This window comes from Arvicola amphibius, chromosome 6 (genome assembly GCF_903992535.2).
Source record: "Arvicola amphibius chromosome 6, mArvAmp1.2, whole genome shotgun sequence".
Taxonomy (NCBI): domain Eukaryota; kingdom Metazoa; phylum Chordata; class Mammalia; order Rodentia; family Cricetidae; genus Arvicola; species Arvicola amphibius.
The window spans coordinates 39,964,182-39,984,973 of NC_052052.2; the positions used below are offsets into that span (position 1 = coordinate 39,964,182).

Consider the following 20,792-nt stretch of genomic DNA (forward strand, 5'->3'; position numbering starts at 1 on the left):
GTAATCTTACTGCGTAAGCTGGTGCCCTTCAACCTCTTCTGGGGCTATGCCATTGTATTGTTTGATAAAGTTGATGCTCCTCTTTCTCCTTCCTTGTTCTCTTTCTCTCTCCGTCCTCCCTCCCTCCATCCTCCCTACCTCTCTGTCTCTCTCTCCCTCTTTTTCTCTCTCTGTCTCTTCTTCCCTCTCCCCCTCCCTCCCTCTCTCCCTCTCTCTCTCTCTCTCTCTCTCTCTCTCTCTCTCTTTCTCTCTCTCTCTCTCTCTCTCTCTGCTGGTCAAGTGCTCCAGCACTAAACTGCACTCTCCAGCAGTTCTTCCTTGTCATCTCTTGTTCTTCACTTGAACTTTAATATAATTTTTCACATGTCCTTTTCCTCAAATAATTCTTTTGAGATTTTATCTGGAAACCCCTTTAAATTTTAATTAAAATCATAATTAAATTGAACATATTTAAAAAATTACAGTAGCTTAAATTTTCTAATTTTATATTATGTGTATGGGTGTTTTGTCTGCCTGTATGTCTGAGTACCAGGTGCATGACCAGGTGCATGGCTGGTGCCCATGGCGGCCAGAAAAGGTGTTGTATCTCCTGGAACTGGAATTACAGATGGTTGTAAGCCACCATGTTGGTGCTGGGAATTGAACCTGGGTCCTCAGTGTTCTTAACTGCTGAGCCATCTCCCCAGCTGCTGTAAATAGCTTTTTTTAAAAAAAGGTTTATTACATATACAGTTTCTGCCTGCATGTATGCCTGCAGGCCAGAAGAGAATACCAGGTCTCATTATAGATGGTTGTGAGCTACCATGTGGTTGTGGGAATTGAACTCAGGACCCCTGGAAGAACAGCCAGTGCTCTTATCCACTAAGCCATCTCTCCAGCCCCTGCTTTTTATATTTGTTTTTTCACTGGAACATTTCACACTAATGGAAAATTTTGTTAGTATAATGAGACTCAGGGAAGGAATTAAGCACTGTCTTGATTTTTTTCAGTAGGTAAAGGTATGTGCCATCAAGCCCAACAACCTGAGTTTGGTTCCTGGAACGCACATATGCACTGCTCAAGCTAACACAATAAATGTGAAAAATAATTGTCACTGTAATTTTTTAAGTTATTAAACCTGAGGGGGCTGAGATGACTGGGTAAAATAAAATGCCAGCTCTCCAAGTGTAAGGGTCTGAGTACAGATCCCTGTCACCCATGTAGAAAATCTAGTCTTGCAGGAGTGGTGATACACACCTATCCCAGCACTCAGGAGGCAGAGGTAGTGGACCTCTGAGTTTAAAGGTAGCCAAAAGCTACATAGTGATACCCTGTCCACAGGTATGGTGGCCTATACCAGCAATCCCAGTGCTGGGAAGGTGGAGACAGGGTCCCTGGAGCTTTCTCTCCTCCTAGAATAGGCAAAGCAGTGAGCTGCATGTTCAGAGGGAGATCTATCTCAAAAGCAAGGTGGGGAGTGATTGAGGGAAACCTTTACCGTTGACTTTTGGCCTCATGTACACACTAGTATGCATATCTGCATGTGCACCATACACAAACATAAATGTATACATGTGCACAAATAAATAATTCTATAGGGTTATGGTATGCTGTTGACAGAGGTTTCTGTCCAATCTGGTCCCACAGCCATTCAGTCCCAAAGAAACACACAGAAGTCTACATTAATTATAAACTGGTTGGCCTATTAACTCAGGCTTCTTACTAATTTTTATATCTTAAATTAACCCATAATTCTTGTCTGTGTCAGCCACATGACTTGGTACCTTTTATCAGCAAGGCATTCTCATCTTGCTTCCTCTTGGTCTGGGTGATGACTGCAGACTGAGTCTTTCCTCTTCCCAGAATTCTTTCCTGTTGCCCAGCTTCAACTTCCTGCCTGGTTGTCCCTACTATGCTTCCTACCTGGCTACTGCCAATCAGCATTCTATTAAAACAATACAAGTGACAGGGTTCAGGACCATTGTCCCATAGTAATACACATTTTTATTTCATGTAAATTATCTGTCTATATTTTTTGGGGGATACAATCTGTCTGTGTAGTCTTGGCTGTCCCAAAACTCACTCTTTAGACCAGGCTGGCCTGGAACTCGCAGAGATCCACCTGCCTCTGTCTCACAAATTCTGGGATTAAAGGTGTGTGCCACCATACCCAGAGTAGATTACTATTTAGATTGAGGTATTTAATTGAACATTTTGTTGAATACCTGGAAATTTGAAATTTCAATATAATTGCTTTTCCTTTAAGGTGTGGCAGATTGTGTGTTGGCTCTTGGGTTTGAGAAGATGGAGAAGGGACCACTTACAATGAAAGTGAGTCTCATTTATTATTGTTTTGGTGTTTTAACACTGTGAGAAAACTGTCTATCTGACCATCATAGAGCATGTCAGTAAGTAGCAGAGAACATGATTTGATGTTTAAAAATACATATATTTTGAGATTTATTTGCTTTTGTTTCTTTGCACAAGTGTGTGTGTGTGTGTGTGTGTGTGTGTGTGTGTGTGTGCGCGTTTCCATGCCTTGTTATGTGTGTCTGTATGCCTGCTCAGGATTTGGACTTATTGGATCTCCTAGTGTGGATGCAGCTAACAGAGATTGAGGTATTTGAGTTCTCTCAAGTGCTGAGCCTTCTCTCCAGCCAATGATTTGACAGTTTATTTGATTATTACAGACTAGCCTCAGCCTCACTTTGTAGTTGAGGGTGCTCTTGAACTTCTGACTCTCCTCTCTGGGCAGGCTCCTTGGTATTGTAAGAAAAACAGTTTTGTTGTTTCTGTGTGCTGCCCCTAGGTGGTTCTGTGTGGAGAAGCTCCTGTTTGGCCTCTGTTCCGTGTTTACCCCATGTTATCTCCTTCATATAACTTGGTACAACTATCCAGTTTTTGTAGGTTGCCATGCCCAGAAACAACACTTCCTTCTAAGAGAAGGCAAGAGTTACTATTTTGAGCAGGAAGGAGAGCTTGCTGGGGAGATGGCTCAGGGGGCTGCCAACCTGCAGACCTGAGGTTGACCCCGGGACAACACTTGTGGTAGAAAAAGAGAATTAGTTCCTGCAAGTTCTCCTCTGACCCACACACACACACATACACACACATGCACACAGGGAATATCCGTCATGGGAGCACACTTTGCTAGTAAGTAACTGAGGAACTGAATTTTAAATTTAATTTTAACTAATTTAAGCTTAAATGAATACTCTGTTCCATTACTGAAAAAGTTTTGGGTGTATTTGGGATAACTTGGGCCCATAAATCTGTTTTTACAACTGTCATTTCATGAAATCTAAATATAATGTGTATTGAATACTCCCAATGAAAATTTACTTCTAAACCATGCGGTGGTGACGCATGCCTTTAATCCCAGCACTCAGGAGGCAGAGGCAGGCAGATCTTTGTGAGTTCAAGGCCAGCCTGGTATATAAGAGCTAGTTCCAGGACAGGCTCCAAAGCTAAGAGAAACCCTGTCTTGAAAAACCAATAATTAATTAATTTCTAAATTGGGATATGTCATAGGTGTATAATACACACAGTTTTGTTGGTGGTTTTTCTCTGTGTAGCCCTAGTTGTCCTGGAATTCGCCTTGTAGACCAGACTGGCTTGGAACTCACAGATAGCCTCTTGCCTCTGCCAAGTGCTGGGATTAAAGGCACGTGATACCATGTCTGGTTTATACACACTATTTTGAAGACTTAATTTGATAAAAGAATATAACTCAGGAAGCAAAGGCGGTTGTATCTTTGTGAGTGTGAAGCCAGCCTATATAACTAAGGCTGATTTTAAACTCTTGACCCTTCTGCCTCTACCTCCCGTTCGTTGGGATGTGCCACCATACCTGGCTTCTCATGTTTTCCTGTGACAAAGTATTTCTCGATGATTTTATTCACATAGACCATTTTTTGTTTACTGTGCTCTCAAGATAGGAAAAATGTCATAACAACAGCGTAAGTTGCAAGAAACAGTTTTATATCAGCTGCTCATTAAATTTTATTTTTTTTCTCTTTAAGTTTAGAGATCGATCCAATCCCGTTGACAAACATCTTGATGTCTTGATCAATAAGTATGGATTGTCTGCCCACCCAATTACTCCACAGATGTTTGGGAGTGCTGGGAAAGAGCATATGGAAAAATATGGTATGTTAAAACAATCCTTGAGAACAGAGGTTCTCAACGTGCGTGTGTGTGTGTGTGTGTGTGTGTGTGTGTGTGTGCCTGTGTGTGTGTGTGTCACACGACCCTTTCACAGGGATCACCTAAGAGCATACTGCGTATCAGGATGCTTTTTAATGCTTCATAACAGTTACAAAGTAGCAATGACATAATTTTATAGTTGGGGGGTCACCACAGCATGAGGAACTGTATTAAAGGGTTGCAGCATTAGGAAGGCTGAGAACCACTGCTTTAGAGGTTGGGTATGGTGACACACACCTTTAATTCCTGCACAGAGACAGTTAGATCTGCTTGAGTTCAAGCCAGCGTGGTCCACATAGTGAGTTCCAGGCCAGCCAAGGATACATAGTAAGAGCCTGCCTCAAAATAACGGCAATAACACCACCCTTCGGGCTTATTACTGGTTACATTTGTACAGTAAGAAACAGCAAGTATTTGTTAAGGACGTGGGAGGGACTGGAAGATGTAAGATACAAATAAAATAGCTTTTCTTTATCTTTAATGTGTAGGGCTGTTTTGCCTGTATGTTAGTCTGTGCATCATGTGCATGCCTGGTGCCCTTGGAGAGGATAAGGCATCAGATCCCCTGGAATTGGAGTTATAGGTTGTCATCCTATACATGGTGCTGGGATTTTAACCTGGGACTTCATGAATGTTAGGCAAGCATTCTACCAACAGAGCTACACCCCCAGCCCTGCCAGGAGCTCTTTTATGACACACTGATCCTGTTCATGAAGGCCCTTCCTCCTAATACAAGCACCTTGGGGATTAGATTTCAACATACGACTTTTGTTAGGGACATCAGCAGGCTGTTCACTGCCTCCCTCCACAGGCTCCATCTGCCAGTCACTGAGGCCGGTTTCAACCTTAGAATTTAGGAGGGAGGATGATGTTAGAAATGCCTTTGAGGTCCTTTGGTAATGTTGCAGAGGAGGCCTTACCATCTCATTGGGACGTAGAGAGAGACCCTGGTGTATCCAGTTACTCACTGTAACATCTCATTGGGACGTACAGAGAGACCCTGGTATCCGGTTACTCACTGTGTAGCCAGGAGGGTCGTCGTAAGCGGTTCATGTGTTTGTGTTTCCGGTGCTGACACTGCAGCACCCGTGCTCACGCAGGCTCCGCCTTCCCTCCTTCACAACACTGGGGATTGAGTCCACCAAGCTTGGCTTTCAGTTTTGTTTTTGAAAACATAAAAACACGCTTGTCTTAACTAATAATAGCAGAAAAACATGGATGCCATCTTGATAATACCCTCTCTCCAGTTATGTTAAGCTTGGTAACACAGGCAGGCAGGGTAGAGGAACTCGGAACTCTTAGATGTTGCTAGTGCACATGAAATGGGAATTTAGGGATGCCTCTCCCATGAGTGATCTCCTGACTTTACATGCCAATGTGTGGAAGGTGTTTCTGTGTGTTTGATGTCATAGCCCTGTGTTTAGTAGAGCACCGAGTTAAGTAATCAGCTTGGGTGGTTTTTAAATAATCTATTCTGCAAATAAAGTTGTAAGGAGTTTTGCAACAAATGTGACTATTATACAGACCTCAAGTTTCCTTGCTTTCTAGATAGTGAAAGTGACCAGATTATGGTTTTGTTTATTTATTATTCTTTGTGTGCAGATGTGAACGTGAGAGGACCACTTTTGGGAGTCAGTTCTCACGCTCAACCATGTCGAGGCAGGGTCTCTCTTCTTGCTTCTGCCCCTCACTGTGTACTGCTGCAGGCTAGCGGTCCTTGGGTTTGCAGGTGATTCTCCCACCTCCACCTCCGTCTCTGTTTCTGCCCTGTGCTGTGTACTGCAGGCTAGCGGTCCTTGGCCTTGCAGGTGATTCTCCTGTCCCCGTCTCCAGTCTCTCATAGGTCTGTTGTGATTGCAGATATGCTTCAGCATCTGGGTTTTTAACTAGGTTCTGCGTATCAAACTCAGGTCATGAGGCTTGTGTGGCAAGCTCTTAGATCCAGAGTCATCTCTCTGGCCCATAATTGAAATTGTTCATGGTTTTCAGTTGAGAGACTATCAGTTTTGAAGGATAGTGTGATTCACTTTTAGATTTAGAGTTTATAAAGTTTATAAGTTTAGGGCTTATAGAGTTGTTGACCTAGTACTTTTCTTTCCTTTGCCTTTCTGTTTTTGAGACAGGATTTCTCTGTGTAGCCCTGGCTGTCCTGGAACTCACTCTGAAGACCAGGTTGGCCTCGAACTCAGAGATCCACCTGCCTCTGCCTCCTGAGTGCTGGGATTAAAGGTGTGTTCCACTATTGCCTGGCAGTTTTCATATTTGTTTTGAAATAATTTCAGACTTTATGATAGTGTTGCACAAAATAGTACAAAAAATCCTAATACATTTTTTTCTAGATCATTTATGTTTTGCTATGCTTATTTTTTTTAGTATATTTTATCTATACTATTATGTTACTTAGATATTTGAGAGCAGGCCAGGAGTAGACACCCCAGGTAGGAGGATGTCTGTGAGTTCAAGGCCAGCTTGATCTGCATAGTGAGTTTTAGACTAGCTAGGGCTGCATAGTAAGACTCTGCTTTAAAAAAGAATAAATTACAGACTTTCACAGCTAACTTATAATAACCAAAATCAAGAAATGAGTATAAAGTCAAGCATATCAATGTGTGTGTCTGAGCTGTTGTAGGGGAATTGCTTGAGGCCAGGCCTCCTAAGCCAGCTTGGAGACCATAGCAAGACCTCATCTTTCCCCACTTCAGGAAAAAATTAGTTATGCTAACATGGTACTGTTACCCAGACTGCACTGCGTACTCATAATTTCACCCATTTATCCCACAGATACCATTTCCTGGCTCCAAAGCTCCTCATGATTTTGTTGTTTACTTTTCTTTAAAAATTTAAAAAATTTGCTGGGTGATAGTGATGAAGGCCTTTAATCTCAGCATTTAGGTGGTGGATCTCTGAGGCCAGCCTGGTCTACAGAGTGAGTTCCAGGACAGGCTTTAAAGCTACACAGAGAAACCCTGTCTCAAAAAACAAAAACAAAAGCAAAACCATAAACATAAACAAACAAATAAATAATTTTACTTTTTATGTGTGTGGCTGTTTGGGTGCATGTATGTCTGTGCACCTCTTGCACAGAGACCAGAAGGGGGCGCTAGATCCCCTGAAACTGGAATTATAGATAGCCATGTGGAATTGAACCCAGGTCCTCTGGAAGAGTAGCTGGTGCTCTTATTTTTCAATTTTTCAAACTCATAGTACCTGCTGCTGTCTGCTGAGTACTGAGATTAAAGGCATAGGCCACAGCATCTGGCCCTGCTTATTTTATATTTTGAGACAAGGTTCAGTAAGTTCAATGGCCTTACTCCTTGATCCTCCTTGTTCACTCTTCCTGTGTGTTGGGATTACAGGTGTTTGGCAACACTCCTCAAAAACAGTGCAAGTCTTGTACTGTGCCCACAAACCTCTGATACACCGCACCACTATAGCTCACCCAGTCTGTAGTTAAATAGAATCTATTCAATTGTTTCCTTTGCCCTGCTTGTTTGAGGTTAAAAATAGAACTGGAAGCCATCACGGGTGGCACAACCTTTAATCCCAGCACTCTGGAGGCAGAGGCAGGTGGATCTCTGTGAGTTCCAAGCCAGCCAAAGGCTAAACAGTGAGACCCTGTCTCAAAATACAAAACAAAACAAAACAAAAAAAACCCTCCCCCCCCACAAAGATCTGGAAAACATCTATGATCCACTGGCTGTAACTTTTCTAAAGACCCTTCTGCTGTATCATAAAGTTTTGGGGGTTGTTTGTCAATCATAGAGGACGTGACTCGTACACACACTCACTCTGGGGCTTGGGAATGTCTGGCAGGCACTGGGTCATTGCTGGCAATACTCTCCGCTAAGCACTATGGCTCCAGACTTTATTTCCTAGTTTTTGAAACTGAATCCTATTTATACTAAATAGAACAGACAGTTGGAAGGGTTTTTATCTCATATGTCTCTTGAGTCAATTTGTGAAATGCTCAGATTTAATTATAGCAAATCATATGAGTGATTGCTGTCTTTAACCCTGATATCAGGGCAAGAGAAACTATGGAAATATTTAGCAAAACACTGAGTTCCACTGTGACATTTGATAATGAGCTGAAGAAAACAGCACGTTGATTGATGTTTGCTTTCTCTGCAGGAACAAAAGTTGAACACTTTGCAAAAATTGGATGGAAAAATCACAAACACTCAGTTAATAACCCGTAAGTACTTCAGAGATATGACATGAAAATCTGGTCTCCTACCGTGTAATATGCAGTTGTATACTTGGACAACTAATGCAAAATCTCAAAGATATTAGCTTGGATGTTTATTATTTTCTATAAAAGAAAGGCTTGTGCTCAAAGCATACATTGTCTGCTTTTGCCATCCTAGTTCTTGGCTAATTTATACTTAAAATTCCATTAAAGCTTAATGGTTTTTTTTAAACTTATTTATGTTCTGAAGGTTGTTTGTTTTTTTGTTTTTGGAGAGGGAGGCTGAATTTGAGAGAGTAGCCCTAGCTAGCCTCCAGTTTGTGGCAGTCCTTCTGCATCAGATGGTTTGTCCTACCTGGCTTTAATGATTCTTTTAAATAAGAATAGTAGTGACAGATGCTAAAATAATTTGCTTGGGGCGGATGGGACAGGTTAGTGCTAGAGCTAGTGATTAGCTTGTATGAGGTTCTAGGTGCATTTCTTTGCACAGCAAAAAAGATTGTAAAATGCATATTAATTTTATAACTGAGATGAATTTCAGTCACTCTAGTGTTATTAACTTATTCTGGAAGAACAATATAATTATTTATATCCTAAAAGTAATCTGAAGAAAATGATATTGGATATATTCAGATATATTGTCCATCAGCAATCTCTGAATGCTCAGTGGTGGTGCAATGCCTGGTTCATAGCATGAACTCAGTGTTTGCTGGGGAAAGAGGTCCACTGGGAGCTGACCTGGTATCATATAATCAGAATCTCTGTAGAAACAATGCAAAACATGTTGGATCATTTCTTTGCCAGTAACACCATATCACAGATTGGATGAGTTAGAAAGAAAAGGAGTTTATTTTGCCTTGTGGTTTGAACATGCAAGTCACAGAGTTCTCCATCCCACAATGGTCTGCTTTTTTTTGGATAGGATTTCTCTGTGTATCCATGGCTGTCCTGGAACTCACTCTGTAGACCAGATTGGCCTCTGACTCAGAGATCTGCCTGCCTCAGTCTCCCAAGTGCTGGGATTAAAGATGTGTGCCACCATGTCCATCTTGATAATGGCCTCTTACTGGCAGAAGTCTTAAGGAGGTACAGGACAGTGTATAGTGAGAGACTAGGGTCATGTGTGTAGATCTGTGTTTCTTCTGGTCTCTTGCACTTCTTATAAAGCCCCCTGGACTCAATCACGAGGACTCTTCCTTGATGACCTTGTCTAATCCAGGTCACCTCCCCACCTCTGAACCCCATAGTCAGATTAGTTCTTCCCGCCTTTTCTCCCTCCCTGCGTCATCCTGAGAAGTGACAGCATTGTTCTTATTTATTTCTTCCTCCTCGATTACAAACTCCTCGAGGGCAAGAGTCTTTTCTCATCTTCATATCCTTAATGCTTAGCACAGAGGGAATCAGAAAATTGTTTCTGAACTGTCTTTGCCACACTTATGACATGTAAGCCTTGACATAATAGGGGTGTTTTTGTCACACAAACCATCGCACGTTTGTCACACTTCACGCTGCTGTCAGCTTTCTTCGGGCATGCCTAGTTATGTCTTGTTTCCTTTTGTGTAGCTGTAACAAAAGCAGTTTAAGGGAGATGTTACCTTGGCTCACACACAGTTCCAGGCCCATCGTTTTGCAGAGACGTTGAGAGAGCTGATCCCATCGCGTTCATTCATCCCTTTCTTCCTTCCAACCTCAGATGCAATGGATCGGCTGCTTTAAACCTGCAGCCTTGACTTCTCTACCATGATAGATTACACCTTCAACTGTGAGTTAGAGAAATCCTTTCCCTACATTACTGCTGTCAGGTTATTTTATCATGGCTGCAGGAAAAGAAACTGAGACAGATTCCATCCCCAAGATCCAAGAGTCTTTTATAGAAAACCTAAGGCTATTGTGAAAGTCCTGGTGACTCCCACGGCTTATATAGTAAAGTCAGACTCCATTATCCTTTCCTCCTCCTCTTGGGGAGCGTAAGGTTTTTGCACTCAGAGCTCAGGGAAACCAGGAATTTTAAGCACCCAGGACTGTCCTGTCAAAGGGAAAGCTGTAGAACCTGTTTTTTCAGAAGGCCAGGAATTGGAGGTGAGAAATACCCTGGAAATCTGTGATACCTGTTGGGCTGTGATATATCAAAGTCTTACAACCAGGACTGGAGGTGGCTAGTAATCTAAAGGATCTTTACACTACCTGTATAGCCAGGGGCTCCCCCACAACACGGACCAGAGGTGGCTAATAGCCCAGATGACCTCTGTATTATCTGTATGACCAAGACCGTGCCAGACCCTTCCTTAGACCCTTAAAACTAATATGGGTAGCTTAGCTCTAGAACCCATCTTCTTGGAAGAAATGGCATCTGCTTTAAGTTGTTTCAGTATAGTCATTGCCTCCTTGTGCACCAGGAATATTGTTATACCTGGAAACTTTTCCCAATTATATTGTGTTTAAGTATGCTGGCAATAAACTGCCTGGCATCAGACTTCCTAGAAGTTGATCCAGTCTGACAGGTGAGTCAGGCTGAACCGATTTTTCATTCTTACCTCGTTTCCCTGCCTCCTTTTCTTTCTTCTTCTTTTCCACTTCTTCTCTTCTTCCATATTTTCTCTCTCTCTCTCTCTCTCTCTCTCTCTCTCTCTCTCTCTCTCTCTCTCTCTCTCTCTCTCTCTCTCTCCTCCTCCTCCTCCTCCTCCTCCTTTTTGTTTTTTTGTTTTTCAAGACAGGGTTTCTCTGTAGCTATGGAGACTGTCCTGGAACTAGCTCTTGTAGACCAGGCTGGCCTTGAACTCAAAAAGATCCTCCAGGCCTCTGCCTCCCCAGTGCTGGGATTAAAGGCGTGCACCACCACTGCCCAGCTCCCCATTCTGCCCATTCTGTTTCTAGCAGTGTACTTGGGAAAGAGTTAGCATCAGAGGAAACACTGGCAGTGGGTAGCAGAGCTAGGACGGGCCTGCTGAGGCCTGTCAAGCTGCGTACGACTGATCCCTTACCCTTAGTCCCTGGAGAACTGTAAGGGTCCTTCTGATTTCCTGGAATGTTGAGGAATTAACACTGCACTTTTCTGGCATTGGGGCTCCAAAAGGCAGTGTTGGCTTCTTCTAGACTGAAGTAGGAGGATCAGGACTATAAGGTCAGTCACACTCAGTTACGGATCTAGTTTGAGGCCAGCCTGAGTTCCATGAGATCCTACCTCCCAAAGAGAAAACCAAACCCAACCCCTATTTCTGAGCCTATTCCCTCACAGTATAAGGCTAGTGAAAGACCGTGAGGATCTATGGTAAGTAGAAAGGACTGGGGCTAGCCTACGCCATCTACACCTTAGGTCTGACGTTTCTCTTGGTTGGCTCCACTTCGATGTCCTACAGGTTCTTCAGAGCCAGTGGGTCTACTCTAAATTTGTCACCTCCCTCAACCCTGGATTTGCTTCCTTGTTCTTTATCACGGTCACTGACATCAACAAGTACCTCATTATCTAAGGAAGCTAGAACATCCTCGAGTCTACCTCCCACAGCGTCTGTTCTGTGTGGGGCTGGGGATGAACTCACAGGTTCTGCCTCCTTACCAACCATCTTTGGAATTGATCCCTTTCTCTGACTTTAACTTCCAGTTTCCCACACCAGGCCCTTTCATTTCTGGCCCTAACTAATTGCCCCATCTCTTTGCCGATTTGCTTTTGGTGCTGTCATTTTCTATCCCTTTTACATACCAAGTTTTCCTGATGAAATATGGATCTTACCGAGCCACAGCCCAGTTTAGTACCCTGTTCCTCACTGTTTTTAGTGTGAAATATGGCCATCAAAAAAGGAGCTTTTCTGCTCTAATCCTTGGTCATTCTCCTGCCCACCTTTCTGTCCTGCCTTCTCGCCCCTCCCAGACTTAATCCCTCTGGTTTTTTCACCGCAGGCTGCTTTGCATCTTCTGCTTCTCCAGCCAGGAATCCACCCCCCCCTTTTGTTAGTTGTTTTGGGGCATCTGGGTTTAATGCACAGCTCTGTGCTCCTCTACCACCCACATAGCATTTTTGTCATAGTATGTTATTGTAAATATTAGAACAGAATGTATTTCTTTACTGTGGAATCATACAGGATTCCTTGAGGGTAGGAACTGTATTCCTGTCTCTTTGCCCAGCATGGGGTATGGCTCAAATAAGGTACTTTCTGAAAGCTAATCATGGCCAACGTTAACTTTATTTATTTCAGAATGTGGGGCATCACATATGCTAGGCAAGTGATTTTTCCTGTTTCTTCCCGAAACTGGGTCTCATGTAGCCCTGGCTGTCCTCGAACTGGATATGTATCAGAGGATGACCTTGAGCTTCTTCTCCTGCCTCCATTTACTGAGTGTTAGAATCACTGGCATGTGCCGCCATATCCAGTTTGCGTGGAGCTGGGAACCCAGGGCCTCTTGTGTACTAGAAAAGTACTCTAGTTGGGTGTGGTGACACATGCCTTTAAGCCCAGAACTCTGGAGGCAGAGGTTGGCAGGTCTCTGTGAGTTGGAGGTCAGTCAACCTGTTCTACAAGGCAAGTTCCAGGACAGCCACAGCTACATAAAGAGATCCTGTTTTAAAACACAAACGAACTCTCCCTAACCTTTCCAGTTGAGCTACATCCCTAGCCAACAAGCCATTTGATTTAAAATTAATTAACCTATTATTGTTGTGTGCTATGTGCATGATGTGTGTGGCATGTGTGTGGGGCTCAGTGAACAGCTCCGTGGAGTCAGTTCTCTGCTTTCTTCTTTGTGTGGGCTCTGGGTAGTATACTCAGGGGGGTGAACCCTCACCTGTGCCATCTCGCTGACCCTGTCCTTTCATTTTAGTGGCTAGAGTTTTATAACTGACTAGGGGAAAAGTAAGGTGCTCTGTTGTAACATCTAACCGGTGTTAGCACCAGCTGGGCACCTTGTTACTTGGGGCTGGCATGAGCCACTCAAAGATAACACACTGCAAGGCTCACCTTCTGCCCTTCAGAAGACTGACCTTACTTCAGATGCCAGTTACTGGTAGTTGGCCAGCCCACCCACACTGCTGGCTCACTGGCTACAATCTAAGGGATTCCTATGACACCCCCCCTCCTCAGGTTTTATGATTCCAGAATAACATAGAACTCAGGAAAGTGCATATATATATGGTGTTATTATAGAGAATGTTAGTCAGAAAAACACCCGATGAAAGAGGGCATGATGTCATATGCCTGTTAATTCCAGCAGAAGGATCAGAAGTCATCCTCAGCTATGTAGCAAGGTGGAGTCCTAGTCTGGAGCTCCTAACTGGGTGAGTCCCCACATAGAGGGGAGGGGCTGTCACCCTCACTGTAGCTTCCTCAGGACATCCAGGCGTTCCCCACCTTCTGTGTCTAGAATTTTTATTGGCTTTGTTATATGGCATGCTCCATAAATGACTGGTCGGTCACATGACTGAACTTAATTTCCCGCCTTCCTCTCCTCAACAAAGGGTGAGCAGTCTCAAGTCACCCTGAATCTATGTGGTTGGTCTCCTTGGTGATCAGACGCCTGTCTTAAAGGTTCCTCAGGGAGCACTGTGTGGAGCACACCTAATTCCAGCATGTAGGGAGGCAGGAAAATGAAGAGTCCAAGGCCAACCTGGCTAGAATGAGAGAGACCCTCTTAGGAGAAGGTCAGGGAGCAGAGAGAAGAGGAGAGAGGAAATGATGGGCCAGCCCCCCCCCCCCCCAGCTTCAGCCATCTTATTAGTAAAACAAAGCCAGTCCTGTCACATGGGAAATGGTTTTAGAAGCTCTGTACCAGGCAGATTTTACTGTTGTTGTTGTTGTTATTGAGACTGTTCAGGTAGTATAGACTGGCCCAGAACTCTCTGTGTAGCTGAAGATGACCTTGAACTTCTAAGCCTCCTGCCTCCTCCTCCTGAGTGTTAATGTCAACTATAGTTAGTGCCAAGTACAGTGTTAGCTCTGGGGGTGCAGGCATGTGCCACCCTGCCCAGCTAGGACAGACAGTTTCCATACACAACATAGGACTGTAGAGTAGGTGTTGTTTTCTTTATTTTAAAAACTTCATTCAAATGACATTAAGGTTGAAACTTCTTAGTGTAAGTTTGTGGGTTGTGAAAAGATTCATCAGCAGAAATTACAGTTGCTTCCCTAAGTCTTGTAACCATGTATCTTGTATTTAGGTACTCCCAGTTCCAGAGCGAATACAGCTTAGATGAAATAATGAAATCTAAGACGATTTTCGATTTTCTGACCGTCTTGCAATGCTGGTAAGAAAAGCATGTTAATATTTCCTAAGCATAACTAACTGCTCATCCCCTCTCATCCCTCCCTGGGTAAATGTTAGGATGTCTGTAGCTTTTGTAGAATTGCCAGCGTCCCCTCACTCTGGGTGGCTTCCCTAGTGTCCCCTCACTCTGGGTTACTCTACCAGTGTCACCTCACTCTGGGTGGCTTCCTGAGCATGTACCCTTACTTCTTGTTGCTGCTCTGAGGCAGATCCCCTCTGTCATGAAAAAATACATTTTACCTCTTCCTTCTCTAGTAACTTTTACTTGTTTGGGGTATTCTGTGTTTATTCATTAAAAAGGCCTTAGGAGGCAAGTGCAGCCCCAAGGCTTTTGGAACGTTTGTATTCCCTGTAGACTTCTAACATGGAAAAGTTGCTCCTCGAACATTGACTGAGTACTGGGTAGTCCTGCGTACATTCCTGACTCAGCTCTGGAGATACTGTCTGGGATGCAGTTGACAAAATGGGTCAGCTGTCACCTGGCAGAGTCTGAAGTATGGCCCACTTAGAAAATCCTTCCCAACTTATCGAGGGGCTCTTGTGTGTGCCACCTAGCTTCTAGCTTCCCAGCTGATTGTAGATCTGTGTTGAGATCTCAAGGGTCTTACCTCTGGATTTTTTAATGTCCCCATTCTTTTCTGCCCCAGCTTCCAAGAGAATTCCAGACTGAGCTCTCTGGGATACAGCAAGGCTGGAGTGGTGTGAGTCCCTAGTAGTATCTTCATAGAACTAATACAGGAAATAGACCACTCTGCAGAGGTCTCCAGAAGTGGCATCATGCGTCAGTGGAGGCAGATGCAGGATTCTCTCAGTGAGAGCTTGAGGGAGAGGCTGCAGACTAAGCAGAGAGGAGCCTTTGAGGGCTTGCTGGAGACTCAGCCTCAGTGGGATGCATGTGCAGTTAAATAGTAAACATTTCAGAGAAGACTGGGATTGGCTGGGGAACAAACTTCATCTCCCCCGCCCCCAGCTCCCAGTCTGAACCCCTAGGAGATGGACGATGTTGGAGTAATTGTTTCACTTCCTCCTAGTCCCACCTCCGATGGCGCTGCAGCGGCAATTCTGTCTAGTGAAGATTTCGTACAGAAGTATGGCCTGCAAGACAAAGCTGTGGAAATTGTGGCACAGGAGATGATGACTGATTTGCCAAGCACATTTGAAGAAAAAAGCGTTATTAAAATGGTATATCCGAGGTTCATGTTTTTAAAAAAATTAAATTAAGGAAATATTATTTTAAATTGCAACCTGACATTTTATTGTCGTTAGCTCTGGAAGGCACTTATAAAAAACTTGATCTAGAAAGGTTCTTGTGTAGCCCATTTTCTTAGTTATGGTTTCTGTTGCTATGAAGAGACACCATGACCATGGCAACTTTTTAAAAAATATTTATTTTTATTTTTATGTGCATTGGTGTTTTACCTGTATGGATGTCTGTGTCAGGGTGTTGGACTCTGGAGTTACAGACAGTTGCAAGCTGCCATGTGGGTGCTGGGATTTGAACCCAGGTCCTCTAAAAAAGCAGTCAGTCTCTTAACTGCTGAGCCATCTCTCTAGCCTGACCATGGCAACTCTTATAAAAGAAAGCATTTAATTGAGATGGTGGCTTACAGTTCAGAGGTTCAGCCCATATGCAGGCAGACATGGAACTGATTACATCTTGATCAGAAGGCAACAGGAAGTGGACTGAGACACTGGGTGGTAGTTTGAGCATATGAGACCTCAAAGCCCACCTCCACAGTGACACACTTCCTCTAACAAGGGCACACCTACTCCAGCAAGGCCACTGGGAGGTGGAGGAAGGAGAATCAGGAATTCAGGCCCAGCCTCAGCTACATTGCTAATCAGATGCTGCTTAGGATGGCGTCATAAATGTGGTATTTTAATTTATTAGACATGCTGGTTATTTATTTATTTATTTATTTATCTATCTATTTATTTATTTATTTTTGAGAAAGGGCTTCTTCACGTAGCTCTGGCTGTCCAGGAACTCTCTCTAGACCAGGCTGGCTTGAACTCAGAGATCCACCAACCTCTCCCTCCCAAGTGTTAGAATTAAAGGCATTTACCCTTATTAAAGGGAAAATAAAAGATTTCAGACCTAAAGTGAGTTGAACAACTGAAGATTTGCCCCTCAACTACAGAAACAATTGTGACAGTAAATTAGAGTTTATAAAATAATTTTTTACAACATGCTTTAAATGTGAAATGCCTACACAACTTAATCAAACGCTTTAGTTTAATTCCCCGTAAGCTCATGTGTTACAGATTTAGTGCCTGATCCAGCATTGTTTTGAGGTGGAGTCTTTGGGAGGTGACCAGATCTTGGGAGCTCCAACCTAATCAAAGGGTTAATTCATTGATGGGTTCACAGTGTAGTGTGGAGCTGTGGAGCTGCTTCCCACTGCCGGGCTTCCAGCCACCGGCTAGCTTTACCCGAAATAACCACACACAAACTGTATTCTTTTAAACACTGCCTGGCCCTTAGTTCCAGCCTCTTATTAACTAATTCTCACATCTTGACTAACCCATATCGAATAATCTGTGTAACACCATGAGTGGTGTCTTACCAGGAAATATTCAGCATGTCTGACCTGGCGGCTGGCTTCATCGTATCTGGTTGTAGAGGCAGGGCAATTGTCTGAGCCATCTACCTCACTTCCTTCTTCCTGTTCTGTCTACTCCACCCACCTATTTTCTAACCTATTAGGCCAAGCAGTTTTCTTTATTAATTAACCAATGAAATCAACAGATTGATAGAAGACCTGCCTCCATCATCACAGTTTAATGGTTTTCAGGGATGAGGCTTTGTGGAAATAGCTAGCTCTGACTGCTCCCTGACCTTCAGGGGGAACAGCCTTGCTCTACCATGTGTTCTCTGCTAGGATTTTTTTTTTAAACTTTTCAATGGGTCTGGTGTGATAGCTCCAGGTGACCCTGGGTCGAAACTCACAAAACTATGAACCCAAATGATTCTTTCCCGTGGGGCACGGCTGCACGGCTTGTAACCTCTGCTCTTGAGAAGAAAGGCGGGAGGAACAGGAGCACAGGGTCATCCTCAGCTGCACAGTAGATTTGAGGCTAGCCTGGGCTACATGAAATCCTGTCTGAAAAATAAAACAAGCAGGAAAGATCCTTTCCTGCTCTTCAGTTGTTTTCCTGGGTGTTTTGTCAGAGCAGTGGGGTGTTGACCAGCAAAGTCAAGATCATACTGTTGGGTTATGGCATATAGCATATAGTCACTGGGTTATGGCATATAGCGTATAGTCGCTAGGTTATGGCATATAGCTTATAGTCAGTCACTGGGTTATGGCATATAGTGTATAGTCGCTGGGTTATGGCATATAGCTTATAGTCAGTCACTGGGTTATGGCATATAGCTTATAGTCGCTGGGTTATGGCATATAGCTTATAGTCTCTGGGTTATGGCATATCGCTTATAGTCGCTGGGTTATGGCATATAGCTTATAGTCGCTGGGTTATGGCATATCGCTTATAGTCGCTGGGTTATGGCATATAGCTTATAGTCGCTGGGTTATGGCATATAGCTTATAGTCTCTGGGTTATGGCATATTGCTTATAGTCACTGGGTTATGGCATATAGCTTATAGTCTCTGGGTTATGGCATATCGCTTATGGTCAGGTTCTCAGTGCACATCTTATATTACTTCTGCCTTTTTCCTTGACTAGAAATTGACCGTGGCCTGTGCAAAAGTGGTTTGAATCCTCTATGATCTCCTAAAAGAAGGTTGCATATTTTCCTATAGAATTGTTCCATATTTTTCACTGTGACTCATAATAGTGTAATAAAAATTCTCTTCAGCCATTCCAACGATACATTATAACTTCATCAGTACAGCTATATGTTATGATTCCCTAGTTTTCATAACGGCCTAGACAGACCCTCAGAGATTCTAAGTCCTTTTTTGATGTCTTATTTAAACTTTTGTTCTTTATGGTATAAAATTCAGTATGTATATTCTTTTTGGACATTATTTTATTTAGACCTTTTATATAATGCAGGTTCAGCTGAGATTTCACTATGTGTGGTATTTTGAGCTTTAATGTTATGCATGCACTAGTCTCTTAAATGCCTTGGCTAAAAGGCCATGGGCTGCTGCCCCTTACTCACTCCCAAATGGACTTTTGGTTCTAGGTTGGTTTCGATATGACTAAGGAAGCCGCCAGGAAGTGCTATGAGAAGTCCGGCCTGAGACCGACCAACATCGATGTGATAGAGCTTCATGACTGCTTTTCTGTCAACGAGCTCCTGACTTACGAAGCCCTGGGGCTCTGTCCAGAAGGTAGTGTCTTTGAAGAAGGCTCCCCGTGTGTGTGTGTGTGTGTGTGTGTATGTGTGTGTGTGTGTGTGTGTGTGTGTGTGTGTGTGTGTCGGTCCCACTGAGAAGCCGTCAGCTGTCACTTTCTCATTAAGCAATAGAAGTCACTAATTGCCAGCCTCTGCACACTGGCTCTGCCACACTGTGCAAACTGGTTTAGAGCATCCAGTCTTGGATGACACCAACCCTGGCAGAACAGAGTGTATACTTTCCTTTACATTATGCAAGTCAGTGCTTAGAATGTCCTGTTACATTTTAGAGAGGGTTTATTAGGCCTACAATCTCAAGTGTTTTTAAATTGTGTTTAAGTAAAGCCTTGCAGAAAGGAAAACGGCAGAGCTGATGATTGACAGGGTGTGACTGGTTCCTGTCATTTCAAAAGCGCACCATTCTGAGCACATGAACTCCGGTTGTTCTCTTCCTTGTTGGCCCTTGACAGCACTGTTCACATTTCAGGCTTGCTCAGAGGATAGGACTGTCTCTTACTGTAGTCTTGATTTGCATTCCTCGTGACTCATGATACTGAAAGCCTTTTTATGTGCTTATTGATCATTCATTTATCTCCTTTAAAAAAAAGATTTATATTACCTTTAGTTATGTGTATATATTGGTACCCGTGTGTGGGAAAGTGAATGTGTAACTGCAGGATCCCCTAGGGCTGGAGTTAAGTTGGTTGTGAGTCACCCTATATGGGTGTTAGGAATCAAACTTGGGTCCTCTAGGGAAGAGTAGTGCATCTACACTTAACTGATGAGCCATCTCTCCAGCCCCTCATGTACCTTCTTTTTATGTATCATGTGCCTGTCTTTATATCTATTTAAATCTCTGCCTTTTGGCTGTCTGTTGTCGATATTGTATTTTAAGAGTGTATGTATTTATATACATACATATATATGACATCACAATATTAATATATATTCTATATATTCTAGATACATCTCCGTGATAAGCTTCTTTTTGTTGTTTTTTGTTTTGTTTTGTATTGTTTTTGTTTTTTAAGACAGGGTTTCTCTGTGTAGCCCTGGCTGTCCTGAAACTCATTCTATAGGCCAGACTGACCTTGAACTCACAGAGATCCGCCAGCCTCTGCCTCCTCAGTGCTGGGATTAAAGGTGTACTCCACTACTGTCCAGCCAGTGATAATTATTTATGTTGTGAACATTTTCTTCTAGTCTAAGAACATAGTCTTCTGTGTCTATATGGTTTAGATGGACCATTTTATTATGTTTTCTGCTTGTGTTGTATACTTTTTATTCCCTGCTTTCCTTCTGTTTTCTTTTGCATTATTTGAACATTTGTAGTATACTAGTTTAATGTATCTGCTGGCTTTTTTACTTGATCTCTGTTTAAGATTTATGTATATTAGTTAGTTTATGGTTATCGTGTGTATTGTGTTTATTGGAGTGCACATGGCATGGTGCACATAAGGAGGTCAGAGGACAGCTCCCTGGAGCTGCTTTCTCTTTCCCCCTTTGTAGGGTTTCAGGGTCACACTCAGGTTACCAGGCTTGTCTCAGGAACATTTTACCTGCTGAGCCATCTCCTGGGCCCTCCCTTTTCCCCAGGCTAGCTCTAACTTGCTGTATAGCTGACAATGACCTTGAATTTCTGGTCCTTTTGCTTCTACCACCCAAGTTCTGTTACTCTACAGAGTTAGCTACCTCCTTAGCCCCCCTGTTTTTCTTCTCTAGAGGCTGCTGATAGGACATCCTCAGCACTGTTGGCTTTTGAGCCCTGTCGTTCTGTAGTAGAGCGTGCATTTTTTAGGGTGTTCAGCAGCGAGTGTGCTTGACCTTCTGCCCACAGAATGCCACAAATGCCTCCCACAG

At 43.2% G+C, this 20,792-nt stretch overlaps 1 protein-coding gene across 1 annotated transcript in view; it reads left to right on the forward strand.

Annotated features, from left to right (window-relative positions):
* Positions 1–20,792, forward strand: part of Scp2 (sterol carrier protein 2) — a 71,628-nt gene that overhangs the window by 14,472 nt on the left and 36,364 nt on the right. Inside the window, exons 5-10 of the mRNA XM_038335165.1 lie at positions 2,246–2,310; positions 4,002–4,128; positions 8,317–8,380; positions 14,520–14,606; positions 15,658–15,808; positions 18,780–18,927. Coding sequence (XP_038191093.1) covers positions 2,246–2,310; positions 4,002–4,128; positions 8,317–8,380; positions 14,520–14,606; positions 15,658–15,808; positions 18,780–18,927 — 642 coding nt within the window. The remainder of the gene's footprint in view (positions 1–2,245; positions 2,311–4,001; positions 4,129–8,316; positions 8,381–14,519; positions 14,607–15,657; positions 15,809–18,779; positions 18,928–20,792) is intronic.